The sequence below is a fragment of the Dermochelys coriacea genome, chromosome 2 (assembly GCF_009764565.3).
Source record: "Dermochelys coriacea isolate rDerCor1 chromosome 2, rDerCor1.pri.v4, whole genome shotgun sequence".
Classification (NCBI taxonomy): domain Eukaryota; kingdom Metazoa; phylum Chordata; order Testudines; family Dermochelyidae; genus Dermochelys; species Dermochelys coriacea.
In genome coordinates this window covers 179,958,222-179,979,293 of record NC_050069.1, presented here as the reverse complement: position 1 = coordinate 179,979,293, position 21,072 = coordinate 179,958,222, and the positions used below count along the sequence as shown (strand labels likewise).

Here is a 21,072-nt window from a genome sequence, read left to right as displayed (position 1 = left end):
ACTGTGATGCGCTTCCTTGCCCATCTGTCACCCTCCTGATGTACAATTTTTTCTGCTATTTGCTTTAGAGTTTAAATGGTCTGTGGGGAAAAAAGGTCCAAGTTCTTTAACATTTTTATCATTTTTTTTCTGGCATCACAAGGTAAAAGAAAAAGTGTACAGTCCTCCTTTTGGAAAAGTATTTTTTCTGCTTATATTGTCAGCTAGGGCTCTGTCATTAATAATAAAATATTGTTCCAAGCACTTGGCATAAACTTCTCCCTGATCCCTGTAAGTCATTGAAAACTGCTACCTCTTCAGTGAAAACTATTGTTCTCCAACACTTATAACTTAATTACTCTCTCTGTTTGTTTTCTCTCTCTCTTTCAGTGTAATAAATGCTAAAGCTTACCCAGCTGTGTATCTCTTAAACATTCATGGCAGGGACATTAAGTCCTGCAGATTGCAGAGGCCTTGGTGGTTAAGCAAGAGAAGCGAAGAGCAGAAGCTAAGCTCCATTGCTGGGGCTGCATTCAGTAGAAGAGGAACTATCAGAAGCAAGATGAAGTAGCCATAGCCAGAGTGTTGTCAGGAGAAAAGCGGCCCACCTGAGAGATAGCAGGAATGAAAAGTGAAAGAATTAATTCTGGGAGATGGATGGAAGTGTCTAAATAGGGAGGAAGGAATTTGGGGGCAGAAATAAAGGTTATAACCTAGGTGCCAGATCCTCGGACCTGATATGGCTCTCTGCACCTCTCCAATAGGTGCTGTAAAGCCACCTTAACCAGCTTCCCACTGGGGGCCATTGCAGCCTAATCTCCAAGCAGCAGCAACTCTAAATAGCAGCTGGGGAAAATACTAGCCCCAGGATAAAGATGTAAAGGGCTGCAAAATTCTCTTTACTTCCACCTTCCTCGGCAATGCTGGACACTGCTCCAGCATAAGCGAAGACTTAATGCTAGTTCTTCAACATCACCATCAAAAGGTGCTAACAAATCTCTTCCTGTTGCACCAAAATTATCGTGTGATGGTTTGGTTTCAAAGTCATGTGCTAATGCATCAGTGACAAAACTGCATATCTTTATGGAAGAATTAGGTCAAATTGACAATGTCTTATCTGCCGTTACTGAAGGCGTAATACCCTCCATAGATACACATTCAACTAAGGCAAGCAGTCTCCAAGCAAACGTTGTTGATGCAAATACAGAAACATTATAGAACTTGTATCCTATAAGACAAATGGCCTATTTTTAGTTGATAAAGAACAAAGTATAAAATGTCTCTCACAAAACTGTAACCACAGAACATTGGTTTATTAACCCCAAACTGGTTGAATTATTTTCCTGGACTTGAATGTGCCCATTGTGAACCTTGTTGACTGTTTGCTGATTGAAATCATTCATCTTCTCTCAAAGTATGAGACATGGGAGTATGTAATTTGAAGGGATTATCCTAAACGATCATAGACCATGAAGCATCACTTGCTTATTTTACAGCATATGTGACTTGATTAGCAGAATAAGACTGTGAAAGAACATTGGGAATCACAAACAGAGAAGCAAGTCAATACAGAGAAACAGATACTTAGCGTATTGCTGGCTTTACCTTGGCTACATGCAATTTGGTTTTCAGAAGTGACAATGAAATATGCAAATAAGTAGGATTTCATTTTAAATTAATAATCAATTATCATTAACTATAACCCTAGATTGAGGCAGTTAATTGACAAGCTAGCAGTAGTGCAAAATGTCTTAGCTATGTCATACATAATGGGCTCTGTTACTACCTAAAAAAGAGCAGCATGAGATTGTAAATTAAAATTAAAAAAAGCAAACAGAATTCTATGTTATCATGATGGAGATTAAATTAAACCAAGCATTTCAATATGCAACTGCACTGATGGGGCCATGAAAGATCTATAGAAATGAAATTAAATAAAGGACCAAGAGTTCTACTCTGCAAATAATTAATGAGAAAGGCTTGAAGTTGTCAAAATTTCAAGCCAGGTTTATGTTAATGCAACAGCTATCTAAAAGGACCTCTCTATAAATCTCTTAGTGGCTCCACACTGCCTGCACCTGTCTTTGCATCTCTAACTATACTCTGCCCCCTCTTCCTTTAGCTCCTGCCCCATCCTGCTCTTCTCTCTCAAACCCTACTTCTTTCTCTTTTTTCTGCAGCAACATCTTAACTTTATTCCCCTTTCTCATCATTAACTCTGTCTCTTCTTATCCTTCCTCTTCCTTTTTTCCCACTTTCACTAATCTTCCCCTCATCAGCATGTCTCTCACCTTTTCCTGCTAGCAACTGAAGGCAGTTGTGTTTTTGACCTCTACTGCACGCCTATGGTCTCCTCCTTCACCTTTCGTCCTCAATACCCTGCCAGCTTTCCACTGAGAAGGTCAAGAGCAGCTGATGTTCTGAAAACTGCAACAGAAGATCTTACAGTTCACTGAAACCAATCTAAATAGCTTAAGGAGACTCATTTCTTTTGCACAGAGTAGGAACTCTGATCTAAAATTTGAAGGCAAAAGATTAGTTTTAAATGACACTTTAACCAACTGTGTGAAGATGAGAGATTAACAGATTTTGAATAATTCCAAGATGCAATTTTCAAGAAAAACTCACATCATAACAAACCAACTGAAAAAGAGCCATTCTTAATTTCAACTTTCAGTTCCCAGCACTTTTGATATCAGCAACTGATAATGTTTACAAGGTGGCAAATAGATTTTCTCCCCAACATATCCTTACTTCTGGAATCACAAGTATCCAAAGTGCACAGAAACTGGACATAGATAAGAAAGATAAGAGATAGAGTATTAGCCCTTGGTCTAAGCCTGTCTTGGCTCTGCCTCTGGGTATCATCTAGTGGTCACCCTAGGAGCCCTGCAATGGCATCTCCCTTCTGTCCTGCTATTTAGTGCTCTATGTCCCCTGTGTGCAGCATCAGATCCTGTGGCTGAGTACAAGACCCCAGGTACCTGCACAACATAGCTAGTTAATGTTAGGGGGCTTATTCCTTCACCTACTTACTTCCCTGGTTCTTCTCACATAAACAGAGAGCAACAATATCCGAAGTCCAAAGGTGCAAACAATTCAATGTTTATTGGGGTGAACTTCCTGCAAGCATAATTCCAGTTTCCTTCCTTAGTGTCCCCCTTCCAGCTCTGACACCACAGAGCCTTACCTGTGTCCCTGTTCCCAGTCCCCCTCAGCAAATCATGATTCCAATTTCCCCACCCCCATTCCCTGTTCCCATTCCCCCCCTTACTTCCTGATTGACTGCAGACTATATAGTAAAACCTGAGTTCTGCTTAGCTATCCCTTAACCTATCATTTTACTGAAATTTAATTAACCAATCCTAACGTATTGTAACATGATTATTTAAGCAATTATATCCCACCACCTTAGTTAGTTTACACCCAGCAAAATTAATTATACAGCAGACAGAAACAATCACAGAACCAGACAGAGACCAGACAAATAAACAATAGCAAAGGGGGAACTATAATGACAAAACAATACAAAAGTGTGGATTTCACAACTACATCTATAAAGACATAAGGGTTTCCCAGCTGTGTCTATTGATAAGTGAGTTCTTACCGAACAGAAAACTAATTAAACTAAACTTCCTTTTACATCCTCTAGGCTCTTCCCTTTCTCTGGAGGTGATAAATCGAATCACCTTTCCAATAGCCCCAGATTGCCTTATTTCAATGTGACTAGTTGGAATGTGAGGAGGTGACCGGTCACTTCCCAGCTTATGGCTGCCTCTGCTGCTTGGCCAAAGATCTTAGTCTAACAGAACAGGGCTTCAGACAGTCACAATGAGAAAAGGCCTTATACAGTCAGAGAGTGATTTTGATTCTTTCTTTTACACCTCTATAACTAGCTAAGTGATAAGAATACATCTAAATTCTTAAAATATAGGCCTTTACAGACAGGCCTGAATATCTATATCCTAACAGTTAAAACTTCTCCCATAACCTTGTCCCCTGCTCTTGTTCAGCTGCTGTTGGCTCAGCTCCCCAGGCCACTGGTCCTGGCACCTCTTTTCCTCTGCAGTGCTTGGTCTGCTGGGTCTTTGACAATTATGGGTCTCTTGTAGCCCCATTCTGTGGCTATACACAGCCTCTCTGCTGGGCTACTCTCCCATTCTCAGCCCTAGTCTAAAACTGCTGCTTCCTCAAACCTTTCAGGGACTGCTTCTTCGACTACTGCCCTGAGATCAGCGCCCAGGCTGCTGCCTCCCATACAAAACAGCCATCTTCTTCTTTTTCTGATTCTGACGTCCTTGTTTCTTTTCCTGGTCACAATGGAACACAGTGTCCTCTGTTATTATTAGCTATTTAATTCCAGTAGCTCCCACAGTATGATAGGATCTTTCCAAATAGAAATGAAGGCATGTGTGGTATTCGGTGAGTGATAGAGAATCTAGGCAGGGCACTGTGAAGCTCTTGGTATGCACATCCAGTTAGACTAAAGCAGACCTCTGGCAAACACCTTAAGCACTGTGCAATCTCTGAACACCACAGCATAGAGTCATGGCCCCTGCCCCAAGAAGCTTACTGGCTAGATGCTGACTGGAGTCCTTTTCTCTCTCCAGGAGACCTCTGGTCCAATTCTTTTCAAGGCATTATAGGGAAGGAAGACAGTCTAGGAGTGAGTCACTGGGTTTATGACTTTATTAATAATTGTTTATTATAGTACCTACAGTCTGCTGGGCAATTTACAGGCAGATATTAATATAAAAGGTCTTTGCCCTGAAGAAATGATGTTCTAATTGGCTATCACATGAAAGGAGAGGGAGGGAACACCAAAATCAAGATACGAGTTCCACAGTTTTTCCACAAATATTTTTGTTCTACCTCCGATAACAGTTTATATGCCTCCTTGACAAAGTGGATTTAAAGGAGGAGAATGAAATAGAGAACAACTCCAAAACAAGGTTTTCAGAGGCATTTTTGACCAAACAAATTTCCTTTAATTCTAACATCACACAAAATTTGAAGTGCCAGTAGCATTCAAAAGTCACAATGTATGTGCGAGTGTAAATGAACCCTGTTTCTGTGCATGCCAAGTGTCTGTTTCATACAGAACTGAATGCAATGCCGGTGCCCTGTCTAAGGTTTGGAACTATTTTGAAAGCTTAGGACACAGCTTGGGTGAGCAGGATATGACCACAGTGGAGTTTGGAGCTGCTGAAATACTCTCCAGCAGTGGGCTTTTGTAAAGTGTATATTGATTTGATTTTAGCAAGAATGTGAATAAAATGCTCCCACTTGAAACAGCACCATTGTCTGGGAGTGTAACAAGAGCACATTTGCTCCATTGTAAAGGTCAAGTTCTTCTCTTGGATGAGTACATCAGAACTATTGTAATTTATATATGGACTGCATGCACTTGTGTTTCCAAGATCAGAATTTGATCCTAAACTTAAAAAGCACCACAAACTTTATTCAACTGCCAGTGTAACTTCTCCTCCTTGACTTTTTGCTCTTCTTGGAAGCATTATTTAATAGGAAAGGTGATTGTCTCACAGGAGGGAGAGAAGATGTCCCAAAGAATGAAATGATTGCACAATAGGCAGAAGGATGCAAGTGTTGCTGTCATATCTGTTGCTTATTGTTACATTTTTGCACACCAAACTTTTAATATTATTCCCTCCCCTTTAATTAGTACATTCCTCTGAACTTTGGCAACCCTGACTGTGAAATACAACCCTGACTGTGACATACAGAATTTTTCAATCAGAAAAATTAAAAGTTGCACTGGGGTAGAAGTTAATCAAGGAATTGCCTTTCCCAGGGAAATGCTGAAGCCTCTAGAAGAGGCCTGGCTCAATACCTTACCATTTACAGTAAGATACATAACGGAAACTCTGTGCTTTGGGTCAGTGTTTGGGCTTGTGGCCCGGATTCATCCTTCATCCACACTGGCATTCTGTCAGTTTTGTTTTACAGTAGAACTTTTCTAATTCACTCTTCACTAATATAGATACCTTATTTCACATTAAACAATGCCATTCTCTTCCCATATCTCAGAGATGTAATAGAGGGCTGTAGTCAGGTCTCTATTTACTCCTGCCAAAGACCTCATTATTCTTACAGAACATAATACAGATAATTTGCTGACCTAACAAGCAACACTATAATAAGTTACAGAACAGAAAAAAAGAGTACATTTGTGATCCAGAATCCTCTGCTTTATTATTACATTTTGCTCACTAACTTGCTAAATAACAAAATCTAGTAACTCACAGTAGGTTATACAATTAGTCAAACAACTTAACAAGCTTCTATCCATCTGTAATCATGCTGGCCTGTCTTACCAACCCCAGAAGGACTGACATTACACCCCAAGCCTTTCAAGCCCTTCCCGCAGGGCCCAGATTTATTAATTCAAACTAGGGCTGTCAAACGGTTTAAAAAATTAATCATGATTAATCGCAACATTAAAAAAATAATCGTGATTGATCATAGTTTTAATTGCACTGTTAAACAATAATACAGTACAATTTATTTAAATATTTTTGGTGTTTTCTACATTTTCCAATATATTAATTTAAACTACAACACGAAATACAAAGTATACAGTGCTTACTTTATATTATTATTTTTGATTACAAATATTTGCACTGTAAAAGAAGATAAACAAAAGAAATAGCATTTTTCAGTTCAGCTCATACAAGTACTGTAGTGCAATTGCTTTATCGTGAAAGTGCAACTTACAAATGTAGATTTTGTGTTACATAACTGCACTCAAAAACAAAACAGTGTAAAACTTTAGAGCGTAAATGTCCACTCAGTCCTACTTCTTAGTCAGCCAATCACTAAAGACAAGCAAGTTTGTTTACATTTACAGGAGATAATACTGCCTGCTTCTTATTTACGTCACCTCAAAGTGAGAATAGGCATTCGCATGGCCCTGTTGTAGCTGGCATTTATGTGCCAGATATGCTAAACATTTGTATGAACCTTCATGCTTCCCCCCGCCCCCCCCTCACTGCAGAGGACATGATTCCATGCTGATGACAGGTTCTGCTTGATAATGATCCAAAGCAGTGCAGACTGACACATGTTCATTTTCATCATCTGAGTCAGATGCCACCAACAGAAGGTTGATTTTCCTTTTTGGTGGTTTGGGTTCTGTCATTTCCAAATCAGAGTGTTGTTCTTTTAAGATTTCTGACACATCTCATACCTCTCAGATTTTGGAAGGCACTTCAGATTCTTAAACCTTTGGTCGAGTGCTGTAATTATCTTTAGAAATCTCATATTGGTACTGTGATGGACTCAGACCAGATGATATAAGAGAGTGGTGGAAGGCAGGTATACCAGTCTCAGGATGAGCAGGTCCCTGTTTCCCTGGATAGCCAAACAAAGGCTACTCCAGGCCAATTAAGTCACCTGACACCAATTAACCAGTTAAGGCCATCAGGCTAATGGAGACAGCTGGAACCAATCAAGGTCCCACTCACACTGCTTAAAAACTCTCCTTCCAGTTGCCTCGACAGAACCCCAGGTGATAGGAGCTAGAGGAGAGGAAGCATTGCTGAAGCCTGAGGTAAAGGTGAAGCTAGAAAAAGGGGACCACGGGGAAGTGGCCCAGGGAATCAAAGCAGCTCCAGTGGTGAAGGGGAAGCCACCAACAGGTGCTACCATTAGGGTCCCTGAGCTGGAACCCAGAGTAGAGGGTGGGCCCAGGTTCCCCCTCCCGCTCTACAGAGACCCCCTTGAGAGGGGAAGCAGGACTCGGTCCAGACAGGAGGCCAGACTGCGAAGCTCAAAACTACAAAGCTCAAAGGAGCACCAGAGACTGTGTGGTATTCCCCCTCCCCACTTCCTTTACTGGCTTGTGCTGAAAGTAGCTCAGTAGGCTGACCCTTGCCGCTACCCTGAGAAAAGGGAAGTCACATTGAGGGCCTTAGTGAGCTCCTGAGGCCACTGAATCCGCCCAAAAGCACAGGACCCACCAATACAGGCTCAGAGCTTTGTCATAGTACCTTCTTTGCATTTTGTCAAATTTGCAATGAAAGTGTTCTTAAATTGAACAACTTATGCTGGGTCATCATCTGAGACTGCTATAACATGAAATAGAACACAGATAAAGCCAGGAGCAGGAGACATGCAATTCTCCAGGGAGTTCAGTCACAAATTTAATTAACACATTATTTTAACGAGTGTCATCAGCATGGAAGCATGTCCTCTGGAATGGTGGCCAAAGCATGAAGGGACATAAGAATGTTTACCATATCTGGCACATAAATACCTTGCAACGTTGACTACAAAAGTGCCATGTGAACACCTGTTTTCACTTCCAGGTGACATTGTAAATAAGAGGGCAGCATTATCTCCCATAAATGTAAACAAACTTGTTTGTCTTAGCAATTGGCTGAACAAAAAGTAGGACTGAGTGGACTTCTAGGCTCTAAAGTTTTACATTGTTTTGTTTTTGAGTGAGGTTATATAACAAAAAATCTACATTTGTAAGTTGCACTTTCACGATAAAGAGATTGCACTACAGTACTTGTATGAGGTGAATTGAAAAATACAAATTCTTTTATACAGTGCAAATATTTGTAATAAAAATAATATAAAGTGAACACTGTACACTTTGTATTCTGCGTTGTAATTGAAATCAATATATTTGAAAAAGTAGAAAAACATCCAAAATGTTTATAATAAATTTAAATTGGTATTCTATTGTTGTTTAACAGAACAATTAAAATGGTGATTAATTGCAATTAACTTTTTAAATCAAGTTAACTTGTTTTGAATTAACTGTTTGAGTTAACTGATTAATTTTCAGCCCTAATTCAAACAAAATCCCACAAAGATCACAAGCAAACGAGATTGTCAGGACCAAGAGGCCTTTCCGACTCTGCACCTCTCTCTGCTCCAGGGTGACCTTCAAGAATCAAACTCCTTACCACAGTCCCCAAGCAACTGAGCCTTCTAAGACCTTTTACAGGCAACATCTCTCTCTCACAACACACACACACAACTTCTCAGCTGAGTCTGATAATTAAAGAGGGCTGGCTGACACCACATCCCCTAGTCTTTAAAGGAACAGACTACCCTGCTACACCATCTAACTTGAAAAAGACTAGCCAACTCCTGGGCAACTCGAACCCGCTCAGACCTGTACCTCCCACAAGTTCACACAAAATGCTACTCTACGGCATTTGGAAACTTTTAGTCTTTAGTGTGTGGTTAGGAAAATAACACTAGTAGCTCCTTCCTGTAGGTTGGTAGACAAAGCGAGAGTATGCCTACAGGAAGGCTGCTAATATATGTGGTTTTCTTTTTACGGTGAGATTGAACGCAACGTACCATGCGATGTATGAAACAGAGAAGGAAGAAAAGAAATCGGGATAATAACACATTAAGAGGTAACATTTCTTCTTTGTATTTCAGTTACAAATTACAACAGATAGTGATAATATTATTCCTGAGTAATGCAATGAAACTATAGGCATGCAATGGTATAATTATCCTTTTTGTAACAACAAAAAAGCATACCTGTACAAAGCTTCTATTGAAATATTAATAATATATACTGGAACATTAATTTAAGTTGAGAGTGAAAAGACAGAGTAATTAATGCTTATTAAACGTTCTTAGTCTTTTTAGTGTACTGTATATCAAAGTTGTCAGTTCTGCAAATTTGATTTGAAATTCTGTCAGTTGTACATTTTTTACTATTTTAAAATTTTTTAAATGTATATTTAAAAGGAATGGAAGGAAAGTCTTTTTCTGATTCTGGACTGTAACTTATTCAATATAATATTAGAGTTTATCTGTCTATTACTTTCTGCATTCCAGGAATGCTTTAACTAGTTTTTAGTAAAAGTTTGGAGTTTATCTGAAAGCATTTTAGGGGTCTGCAAATGAAAAAGTTTGAAACCACTGACATAGGATATTGTATATATGATGAGGAATATGTTTAAGAACTGCTAGTTAAACTAAATTATTGAAACCAAGTTCCTGAACAATAGGAAGCTGAGCCCAATCTACTATTCTAATCTGTAAACCATTGTTATAAAGTTTATTTTACTTTAAGGCTCATATTTTTAAGAGGTGGGATTTCATGCAATACATGCATGCACACAATTTATATGCAGTTATTGTAGTGATGTGTGCAAACTGAGTAACTGCTTGAGAACAGGAAGTCGGACATCCATCTACCTAGTTGTGTGCATAACTGCATACCTATAAATACATCACATGCATACATATATATTTAGCATGTGCAAGTGGACCTATACCTTTTAGAAATTTGGTCCTAAAATAGTTCACAGCTCTTTCCCACCCCCAAAAATAGAGGGGTTTAGGTAAAATTCTGTAGATAGAAGATTGAAAGGATAAGGTAATGGGATATGGAGCCATTTACTTCTAGCGTGCTGGCTCTAATTCAGCCTAGGAATCTAGTGACTGAAAGCTGTTACCATCTTCTGGTTCTCCAGTAGCCTAAGTTAAATTAAAATGGTGGTCCACATCATGCACACAAACATGTTTACATATTCCAACAACAGTTTTCATCTTCAAACTTAACTTACAAAATAACAGGGTTTTTGTTGTTGCTTTTTAAAATGATGAACAGACGCTGTCTTGGCTATTCCAACTATTCACGTATCTGGAGGGAAATAAGAAAAGAAAAAATGGATCTAAGTTCATGGACAAAAAGTTTGTAAATATGCAGCCGGTATAAAAATAACACATGGAATCTAATGAGTACTATTTATCAGGACCGTGTATTTTTATATTAATAAGAATATATACTTATTAGATTTCAGAGTAGCAGCCGTGTTAGTCTGTATTCGCAAAAAGAAAAGGAGTACTTATGGCACCTTAGAGACTAACAAATTTATTAGAGCATAAGCTTTCGTGAACTACAGCTCACTTCATCGGATCTGTTTTTTCCACCAAATGCATCCAATGAAGTGAGCTGTAGCTCACGAAAGCTTATGCTCTAATAAATTTGTTAGTCTCTAAGGTGCCACAAGTACTCCTTTTCTTTATACTTATTAGAGTACACCATTTTCACACACAATCCAGGAAATGTTATTTCATGAATTTGTGTCATTCTATAACTTTAAAAAAACAAGAGTAGCCATAGAGAAAGCACAGATTAAATGCAGATTTTAAAATGCATCTTCCATTGTTGTATTTTTAGGTAGCCTTGAAAAGAAAAGAAAACTTTTGAGATGTTTAACACCAGCTCAGCACAACAGGATTTTCCCTCCAATGGAACACTGCCACAAAACTTGGAGAGACTGCATTTGATTTTGATAGCACTATATAGTGTCAGTCTGGCAGGGGGCATTGCTGGAGTCATTGTGATGTCCCTTCAATTGTTTCAAAGGAATATAAAATCTGTGATGACCATCATTATCATCAATCTCATGATGGTACATTCCATTCTCTTACTCAGCCTTCCTTTCCGCCTTACCTATTACATTTCATCTGAATGGAAATTTGGGTGGTTCACCTGCAAAATGTTTAGTGCCATGAACTATGCTCACATGTACATCACCTTCATTTTCTATGTCGCTATTATTATAATACGTCTCTTGAGACTGGAATTTCGGAGGTGGTACACGAAAACCTGGATTGCTGCTGTCTGGTTTGTGGGAACTGTGGTTATCTTCCCTATTTTTTTGTCATATTATGGCACCTCTAAAAACTATAACCATTCTAAATGCTTTCAGTTCCACAGAGATATTCAGGAGCAGGGTATGATGATAGCAAACTACTGCATGATTGGTATTATGGTGGCAACAGTCTCTGCACTCTCCATAATCCAATTAGCTGTAATCTTTCAGTTGGCAATGAAGTATTGGCCTGACATGAACTCACGTGTGGAATTCAGGGCTCAGATGAAGAGCTTTTTTTTCATCTTGGTAATATTAGTCTGCTTTATACCTCATCATGTATTCAGAATATACTACATCCAGAATTTTCCCATGGGGGATGACCATAACCTATTCCTATACAATGAAATTTTCTTAGCTTTCACAGCACTGTGCTGCTTGGATATGTTATGCTTCATAGCAGGAATAGCCCATTAAACTATGAACTACTGGTTCAGCAAACCTTGATTTTGGCTCTTCTTGGAAATAAGAAAACTACTCAAGAGTTTACTGAGTTACAAGGACTACTGACTTTTCCCTATGAGGAAAACGTTATTTGGATTTCTATAATTTTCATTCTTTTGTAGCCCACTAGGAGACAGAAGTTGTTGGTTCTCATTTTCTATCCTGAGGGTTGATATGCCATCATGCATAAGTATTCCTCTAATCTTTGAAGTTGCCTAAGTATATTGGCTTTGCAGCAACACCAAATTTCACCAAGAATTCTCTTTGCTCATCTCTAGAGATTCTATGTAGTCAGCCCTTCCAATTTACTCAAGAGTTTCTCAGTGAAAATAGCTCACTTTACACAATAAATCTGCTCTCACAATTAGCTCATATTGTGGATGGTATATAAACATAGAACAACCTCTAACTGGCCAAAGGTTAGGAAGAATTTTCCTCCTGGAGTACATTATTGCAGAATTGTCCGGTCTGAGGTTTTTATACCTTCCCCTGAAGCACTTGATATAGAGATCAAAACAAAAAAAGTTACCCTTTTCCCTTATGCACTTTGCAACAGTGTTTTTGAATTAACAAGAAAATTGTCCAAAGAGTGGAAAAATGAGTTATGTTGAAAGAGTGGGAAAAGAGAATCGGGAGCAAGGCTTAAATTAAATAGGTGGGTCTAATCCTCATCCACCTTGTCCTTCTCATCATCTACATTTATAAGGGGGAGTGCATACTGATTTTCTTTCTTGTAGCTGGCCAAGTCTCTGTTCTGTACATTAAGATAAAGTGTATGCAACTGTAATTTGACCTTAATTTAATGGCATTTTTTTGCCACAGAAACCTGGGGTCAGCTCCCATAATTTATATTATGCAGCTTTAGTACAATGCCAGGCATCACTCAGGCAGACACCATCAGCAGCAACCATTCATCGTAGGTATTTAAATTATTTCGCTCTTCTAAGCTCTCTGCTTGTGATATCCTCTATAGTAAGTCCTGTTCCCTCAGTTCTGAAGGATAGGTAATGCAAAATGGCACTTTATATAAACTGCTAACATAAGTCACTGTTAGGTAGAATTAATTATAATTAGCTTTGCTGTTTCTAGGCAAAGTTGTTTTATAAGGCTCAAAGGGGTTGCTTTTCTATCAGTTAAAACCACAAAGTAGGTTAAGCAAAATGAAACCATTATAACAGGAAGACTTGCAACCACTGAAAGAAGTTGTATCTGAGACAATGAAACACTGACTGACACACACAAGTGCAGCAGGCATTTAGGTGTAGGTTATAAAACGGGGATTTGCAAAAAAAGGTTTAGCTCAGAAGGCCCATTGGACAATCAAGACCACAGGACACCTGGATAATATGGTGGTTCCTCCTTCTGGTTTTGCTGTAAGCAACAGGCCATTGCTTATAGTATTAAGGAAGCATGATTGCATAGGGATTTGTAGTTACATTACATTCAGCATATGGGCTGTATTTCCTTTAATAAAAAGCCAAGCAGCCTTTGGGAAATAAAGGTACTTTCATTAAATTGTCAACTCATAGCCTTATTATGAAGAACTAGTCCAACAGATATGGCAAGCCAGGCTGGAGGATAAGGCAGGGGATACTCTTTAGGAATATATCTTGGTTGAGCAGATTATTCGAATCACGACCAAATATCTTCCAACCACCCCTTGGTTTAAGACCACGGTACTAATAATTCTTGGCACTTGGGTAGAAAACAATGTAGCAGGCCACAGCGGAGGACTGTTGCAGGCTACGGAAATATGTGGAATGGGAGATTCCTGGTTAGTGGAAATCCAAGTCCTGGATCTGGACTTTATTAACAAGAAAAGAAAAAACTAAAGCGGCTGTAATAGAAGGATTGTATTTAAAGGGGACATCCTTGAAGGATAAAGTGTCATCCCTAAAAGTTGAATGTAAGAAACAAAAATCAAGTAAAGGACCCGTCTATTTGGTGGCAGAAACAGGTGGAAGAGATGAGAACAGAACCAGAACAATTAAGATCACAATTGGTCCTAGCCTCGGAGTTGGTTAAAATCCTCTCAGAAGAAAATATTTGAAACTGAAGTATTATAATAAGGATGAAATATATACTGAATTACAAAGAGTGTGTTGTGAAATTAAATGTGCATTTGTACAAATGTTGAAAATGCTAAAAAATTTGGATGGATTAGAAATGATACTAAACAGGCAGTAAATGTATGAGTGACAAATGTGGTGGGAAATGTAGAACAAGGAGTAGAAACATGAACATGATATGATCTAAATATAAAGACTTGGCAGTATCCACAGCCACTTGGTATCTAAAGCTGCCCAGGTCCTCTAGTAAAGCCTTCCCTTCCTTACTTATCATTTTAACTTCTCCTGGTGGGGTCCACATACCTCTGACCTTTGCTAGGCTTCAGATAGAGGCACATTGTCCATTCATTCCATGCAATTCCTTCTTTGGGAGCTGCCAGCTGAGGCCACTAGCATCCCTAATTCAATCTGGGGAAGTCTTTTACTCCTTGCAGGGCTGTCCCTAGCCATTTTGGTGCCCTACGCAGCCCCCCCATGGGAGGGGGAGGGGCTGTCCCCAGGCCTCTGTGGGTTGGGGGGGGGAGAGCTGGCCCCAGGACTCAGCGGGGGGGGCAGGAGCAGGCTTGGGGGGCAAGGGGGCAACCGCCCACCAGTATGAACCACCAGAGTGGAGTGAGTTGGGGCTGGGTCGTGCCACTTCCTGCTGCCCGCTGCGTGCACTCATGGGGCGGCAGGAAGTGGAGTGACCTGGCCCTAGCCTGTTCCGCTCTGCTCCTCTGACTACCAGCCTTGGGGTTTGGGGGGAACCACTCACCAGCAGTGCAGCTGGGAGCCAGCAGCATGGTGCAGAGCAGACTGAGGCCGGTCACTCCACTTACCGCCTCCTGGTGAGTGCAGGGCGCCCGACCCCTGCTGCAGTCCTCAGGGGGAGTGGGGGCAGGGGTGGGGCAGAGTAGGTGTGGGAAGAGGTGGGGCAGGGGCTTTGGGGCTGGGGTGAAAAATAGTTTAAAAATAGCCAGAGCCTCGCGAACCAGCTGAGCGGCAGCGAACCAGCGGAGCAGCGGGGACAGCAGAGCAGCTCACAGCAGGAGTTTGCCTGGGACTGGTAAGTATCCGAGTGTGTGTGTTTGCTTGCTGAGGAAGTATCCGAGCGTGTGTTTGCTGGGAGGGCAGGGAGAGAGCCTGAGTGAGTGTCTGATTGGCTGCTAGCCTGCAGGGGGCGGGCATTAGGGTGTCTGTGTGTTTGCGTCAGGGAAGCCTGGCTGTTTAAAAATAGCCAGAGCCTCGCGAACCAGCGGAGCAGCGGGGACAGCAGAGCAGCTCACAGCAGGAGTTTGCCTGGGAGTTCGCCTGGAGTGAGCCCAGTGAGGCTTACATCTTGCCAACGTCTCTGAGGAAGCTCATAGTAGGTAGGTGATATGGAAGGGGGGGATTCAGCTGTTGTGACCTGCACTGGATGTGCCATGTTTGTCTTTCTTCCACAGGACAGAAGCGACTTTGTCTGTACAAAGTGCAAGCTGGTCTCCATATTGGAAGAGAAGATTGAAGGTCTGGAGCAACAGGTAACGACCCTGCGTTGTATACGAGAGACTGAGGATTTTCTGGACCAAACTCAGGATAGCCTTCTAGGGGCACAAAGCTCTAAAGATATAGAGCAGGTTGCACAGAGGAGCCAAGAGGCCAGTGAAGAAGCTTGGCAACATGTGACCTCCAGAAGAGGTAAGCGGAATGTCCGGGTTCCAGTAACACAGACACAGGTAACTAACCGCTTTCATGTTCTCTCCACAGGTACCAATGCGGAGAGTGGACCAGATGATATGTCTGGGGGGAGAAAGCAGAAGGAGACTCCGCTGGTTGGGAGGCATGAGATGCGATGTCCTGAGGTTGGGGGTTCCACGACCACCACTCCCAAGAGGAGAAGGCGGGTGGTGGTGGTCGGGGACTCTCTCCTCCGGGGGACTGAGTCATCTATCTGCCGCCCTGACCGGGAAAACCGAGAAGTCTGCTGCTTGCCAGGGGCTAAGCTTCGTGATGTGACGGAGAGACTGCCGAGACTCATCAAGCCCTCGGATCGCTACCCCTTCCTGCTTCTCCACGTGGGCACCAATGATACTGCCAAGAATGACCTTGAGCGGATCACTGCGGACTACGTGGCTCTGGGAAGAAGGATAAAGGAGTTGGAGGCGCAAGTGGTGTTCTCGTCCATCCTCCCCGTGGAAGGAAAAGGCCTGGGTAGGGACCGTCGAATCGTGGAGGTCAACGAATGGCTACGCAGGTGGTGTCGGAGAGAAGGCTTTGGATTCTTTGACCATGGGATGGTGTTCCATGAAGGAGGAGTGCTGGGCAGAGACGGGCTCCATCTTACGAAGAGAGGGAAGAACATCTTTGCCAGCAGGCTGGCTAACCTAGTGAGGAGGGCTTTAAACTAGGTTCACCGGGGGAAGGAGACCAAAGCCCTGAGGTAAGTGGGAAAGCGGGATACCGGGAGGAAGCACAGGCAGGAAGGTCTGTGAGGGGAGGGCTCCTGCCTCATACTGGGAATGAGGGGCGATCAACAGGTTATCTCAAGTGCTTGTATACAAATGCACAAAGCCTTGGAAACAAGCAGGGAGAACTGGAGGTCCTGGTGATGTCAAGGAATTATGACGTGATTGGAATAACAGAGACTTGGTGGGATAACTCACATGACTGGAGTACAGTCATGGATGGTTATAAACTGTTCAGGAAGGACAGGCAGGGCAGAAAAGGTGGGGGAGTAGCACTGTATGTAAGGGAGCAGTATGACTGCTCAGAGCTCCGGTACGAAACTGTGGAAAAACCTGAGTGTCTCTGGATTAAGTTTAGAAGTGTGTGCAACAAGAGTGATGTCATGGTGGGAGTCTGCTATAGACCACCGGACCAGGGGGATGAGGTGGATGAGGCTTTCTTCCGGCAACTCACGGAAGCTACTAGATCGCATGCCCTGATTCTCATGGGTGACTTTAATTTTCCTGATATCTGCTGGGAGAGCAATACAGCGGTGCATAGACAATCCAGGAAGTTTTTGGAAAGCGTAGGGGACAATTTCCTGGTGCAAGTGCTAGGGGAGCCAACTAGGGGGAGCGCTTTTCTTGACCTGCTGCTCACAAACCAGGTAGAATTAGTGGGGGAAGCAAAAGTGGATGGGAATCTGGGAGGCAGTGACCATGAGTTGGTTGAGTTCAGGATCCTGACGCAGGGAAGAAAGGTAAGCAGCAGGATACGGACCCTGGACTTCAGGAAAGCAGACTTTGACTCCCTCAGGGAACAGATGGCCAGGATCCCCTGGGGGACTAACATGAAAGGGAAGGGAGTCCAGGAGAGCTGGCTGTATTTCAAGGAATCCCTGTTGAGGTTACAGGGACAAACCATCCCGATGAGTCGAAAGAATAGTAAATATGGCAGGCGACCAGCTTGGCTTAATGGTGAAATCCTAGCGGATCTTAAACATAAAAAAGAAGCTTACAAGAAGTGGAAGGTTGGACATATGACCAGGGAAGAGTATAAAAATATTGCTCGGGCATGTAGGAAAGATATCAGGAGGGCCAAATCGCACCTGGAGCTGCAGCTAGCAAGAGATGTCAAGAGTAACAAGAAGGGTTTCTTCAGGTATGTTGGCAACAAGAAGAAAGCCAAGGAAAGTGTGGGCCCCTTACTGAATGAGGGAGGCAAGCTAGTGACAGAGGATGTGGAAAAAGCTAATGTACTCAATGCTTTTTTTGCCTCTGTTTTCACTAACAAGGTCAGCTCCCAGACTGCTGTGCTGGGCATCACAAAATGGGGAAGAGATGGCCAGCCCTCTGTAGAGATAGAGGTGGTTAGGGACTATTTAGAAAAGCTGGACGTGCACAAGTCCATGGGGCCGGACGAATTGCATCCGAGAGTGCTGAGGGAATTGGCGGCTGTGATTGCAGAGCCCTTGGCCATTATCTTTGAAAACTCGTGGCGAACAGGGGAAGTCCCGGATGACTGGAAAAAGGCTAATGTAGTGCCCATCTTTAAAAAAGGGAAGAAGGAGGATCCTGGGAACTACAGGCCGGTCAGCCTCACCTCAGTCCCTGGAAAAATCATGGAGCAGGTCCTCAAAGAATCAATCCTGAAGCACTTAGAGGAGAGGAAAGTGATCAGGAACAGTCAGCATGGATTCACCAAGGGAAGGTCATGCCTGACTAATCTAATCGCCTTTTATGATGAGATTACTGGTTCTGTGGATGAAGGGAAAGCAGTGGATGTATTGTTTCTTGACTTTAGCAAAGCTTTTGACACGGTCTCCCACAGCATTCTTGTCAGCAAGTTAAGGAAGTATGGGCTGGATGAATGCACTATAAGGTGGGTAGAAAGCTGGCTAGATTGTCGGGCTCAACGGGTAGTGATCAATGGCTCCATGTCTAGTTGGCAGCCGGTGTCAAGTGGAGTGCCCCAGGGGTCGGTCCTGGGGCCCGTTTTGTTCAATATCTTCATAAATGATCTGGAGGATGGTGTGGATTGCACTCTCAGCAAATTTGCGGATGATACTAAACTGGGAGGAGTGGTAGATACGCTGGAGGGGAGGGATAGGATACAGAAGGACCTAGACAAATTGGAAGATTGGGCCAAAAGAAATCTAATGAGGTTCAATAAGGATAAGTGCAGGGTCCTGCACTTAGGATGGAAGAATCCAATGCACCGCTACAGACTAGGGACCGAATGGCTCGGCAGCAGTTCTGCGGAAAAGGACCTAGGGGTGACAGTGGACGAGAAGCTGGATATGAGTCAGCAGTGTGCCCTTGTTGCCAAGAAGGCCAATGGCATTTTTGGATGTATAAGTAGGGGCATAGCGAGCAGATCGAGGGACGTGATCGTTCCCCTCTATTCGACACTGGTGAGGCCTCATCTGGAGTACTGTGTCCAGTTTTGGGCCCCACACTACAAGAAGGATGTGGATAAATTGGAAAGAGTACAGCGAAGGGCAACAAAAATGATTAGGGGTCTAGAGCACATGACTTATGAGGAGAGGCTGAGGGAGTTGGGATTGTTTAGTCTGCAGAAGAGAAGAATGAGGGGGGATTTGATAGCTGCTTTCAACTACCTGAAAGGGGGTTTCAAAGAGGATGGCTCTAGACTGTTCTCAATGGTAGCAGATGACAGAACGAGGAGTAATGGTCTCAAGTTGCAATGGGGGAGGTTTAGATTGGATATTAGGAAAAACTTTTTCACTAAGAGGGTGGTGAAACACTGGAATGCGTTACCTAGGGAGGTGGTAGAATCTCCTTCCTTAGAGGTTTTTAAGGTCAGGCTTGACAAAGCCCTGGCTAGGATGATTTAACTGGGACTTGGTCCTGCTTTGAGCAGGGGGTTGGACTAGATGACCTTCTGGGGTCCCTTCCAACCCTGATATTCTATGATTCTATGATTCTATGAAGCAGGGGCGGGGGGCCATAGGGAAGAGGTGGAGCAGGGGCTGGAGCAGCACGCAGTTGTGTACTTTGCATATGGATAGGGACAGTCCTGACTCCTAGTGCTTGCATGTTCCCCATTTACAGCACCACCCCCTTCTAGCCGCCAGCTCCCCATTCACAGCAAGCTCCGTGCATAGGGTCTCAACAGCCCTGGCAGCTTCCCCTCCCTTTATGGTTGATAGCAACCAAGGGAATGCTGGGAGATGTAGTTCCTTTCCTGCTCCAGGGCCAGCTTTCCAGGCAGGGAGCTGGCCAAGGAACTACGGCCCCCGGCGTACCTTGGGTTCTCAGCTCCTACACTGGATCCCTGCAGGTAGAGCGTGAGAGCTGGTCTGAAACATTGTTGCTTCTCTCTGGTCGTGGTAGGAGGGATACAATGTATCAGAGAGGGCTGGTGGGCTGCTCGCCCCAGAGGCTGGCCCGATCTGCATGGGGATAAGGTATTATCTGGGGCTGGAGGCTGGTGCCACAGTAACCAGTGTGCTGCTCCATGCACTGAGAGGGCAGGAAGCAAGCGTTATGGGCACCTTCTGAGTGTGGGCCCAGTGCCACGGAGCCACTGACACCATGGTAAACCCGGTACTGGAAAGAGACCAGGGACCTCACTTTACAGGCTAGGTAATGAAGGAAGCACACATAATGTTAGGAATTGGTAAGATATTTTACATTCTGTACCACTTTCAAACATAGATAAAGTGGAACAAGTAAATCGCACCTTAAATAGTATGTTAAGCAAACTGGTATGTGAACCTAGAAGTAGATGGGATGCCTGCTTGCTGGAAATTTTAACTTTAATTCAAGAAACTATTAGTAAAACTACTTGGGTTAGTCAATATATAGCCATGACAGGGAGAGAAATGAGTCTTCCAGAATAGCTAATGGTGCTAGTAGAAGGACCTTTGGACGATGGGCTGTCAACAGAAAAATGGATAATGGAGCTGCGGGACATGCTGAAGGAAAAGTATGTAACAATGATTCAAGAACAGGATAAGATCATTCAAGCATGACACACATGGCACAGTGCCAAAACCCAAAATGTGGATTTGGCAAGTAGGAGATCAAGTAATGATACAAACCTCCATGGAAAAGGCAGCGTTCCTTCAAGCAGACCCAACACAATGACTGACAAAGCTAGTCCCACAGCGTATCTTGTTTTAATTGACAAGGGAACATGACAAAGAAAGGCCTGGTATCATGTCACTCAAATAAAATTGTTTAAGGGATCTTTTCAAGAGCCACAATAATTCTTCTGTTTTTCAGTTGGGATGCAGTGAGCTCTAAGTGATCAGGAACTGTGAGAAGAGGGGAAGGCTAAAATTCAAAATGGAAGGCTTTAAATATGACTGAAAGGTGGAAGGCCATGAGTTCAGGGTGAAAGGCTTTGAAGTTGAGTGATAGATGGAGAATTATGAGTATAAATGTAACAAGGAGAACAAAACAAGAAGGTTGGGTCTGGAATTTTGCTGATGTCACCTTTGTAGCCAAACTTCCATGATTCACATGATCCAAATGTAACCACTATCA

General features: G+C 42.7%; 1 protein-coding gene and 1 long non-coding RNA gene across 5 annotated transcripts in view; one reads left to right on the top strand and one right to left on the bottom strand.

Moving 5' to 3' along the window:
• Positions 1-334: 334 nt before the first annotated feature.
• LOC119851696 overlaps positions 335-21,072 on the bottom strand; it is a 53,096-nt gene continuing 32,358 nt past the window's right edge. For 3 of the 4 annotated variants that reach the window (XR_006279210.1, XR_005291334.2, XR_005291338.2), the window contains one exon: positions 9,116-10,621. This is a non-coding gene — a long non-coding RNA (uncharacterized LOC119851696). Of the gene's footprint in view, positions 588-9,115; positions 10,622-21,072 lie in introns of those variants that run through there. The other variant, XR_006279209.1, reaches the window with a different exon arrangement.
• LOC119851695 (probable G-protein coupled receptor 141) lies at positions 7,508-14,077 on the top strand. The gene is made up of 3 exons (XM_043508732.1): positions 7,508-7,549; positions 9,303-9,377; positions 11,162-14,077. The coding sequence occupies exon 3, from the start codon at positions 11,193-11,195 to the stop codon at positions 12,054-12,056; it is 864 nt and encodes a 287-aa protein (XP_043364667.1). The 5' UTR covers positions 7,508-7,549; positions 9,303-9,377; positions 11,162-11,192; the 3' UTR covers positions 12,057-14,077.

Bases quoted from the DNA above. Each gene is read 5' to 3' on its own strand.
- LOC119851695 (XM_043508732.1), top strand. From the start codon at position 11,193: ATGTTTAACACCAGCTCAGCACAACAGGATTTTCCCTCCAATGGAACA.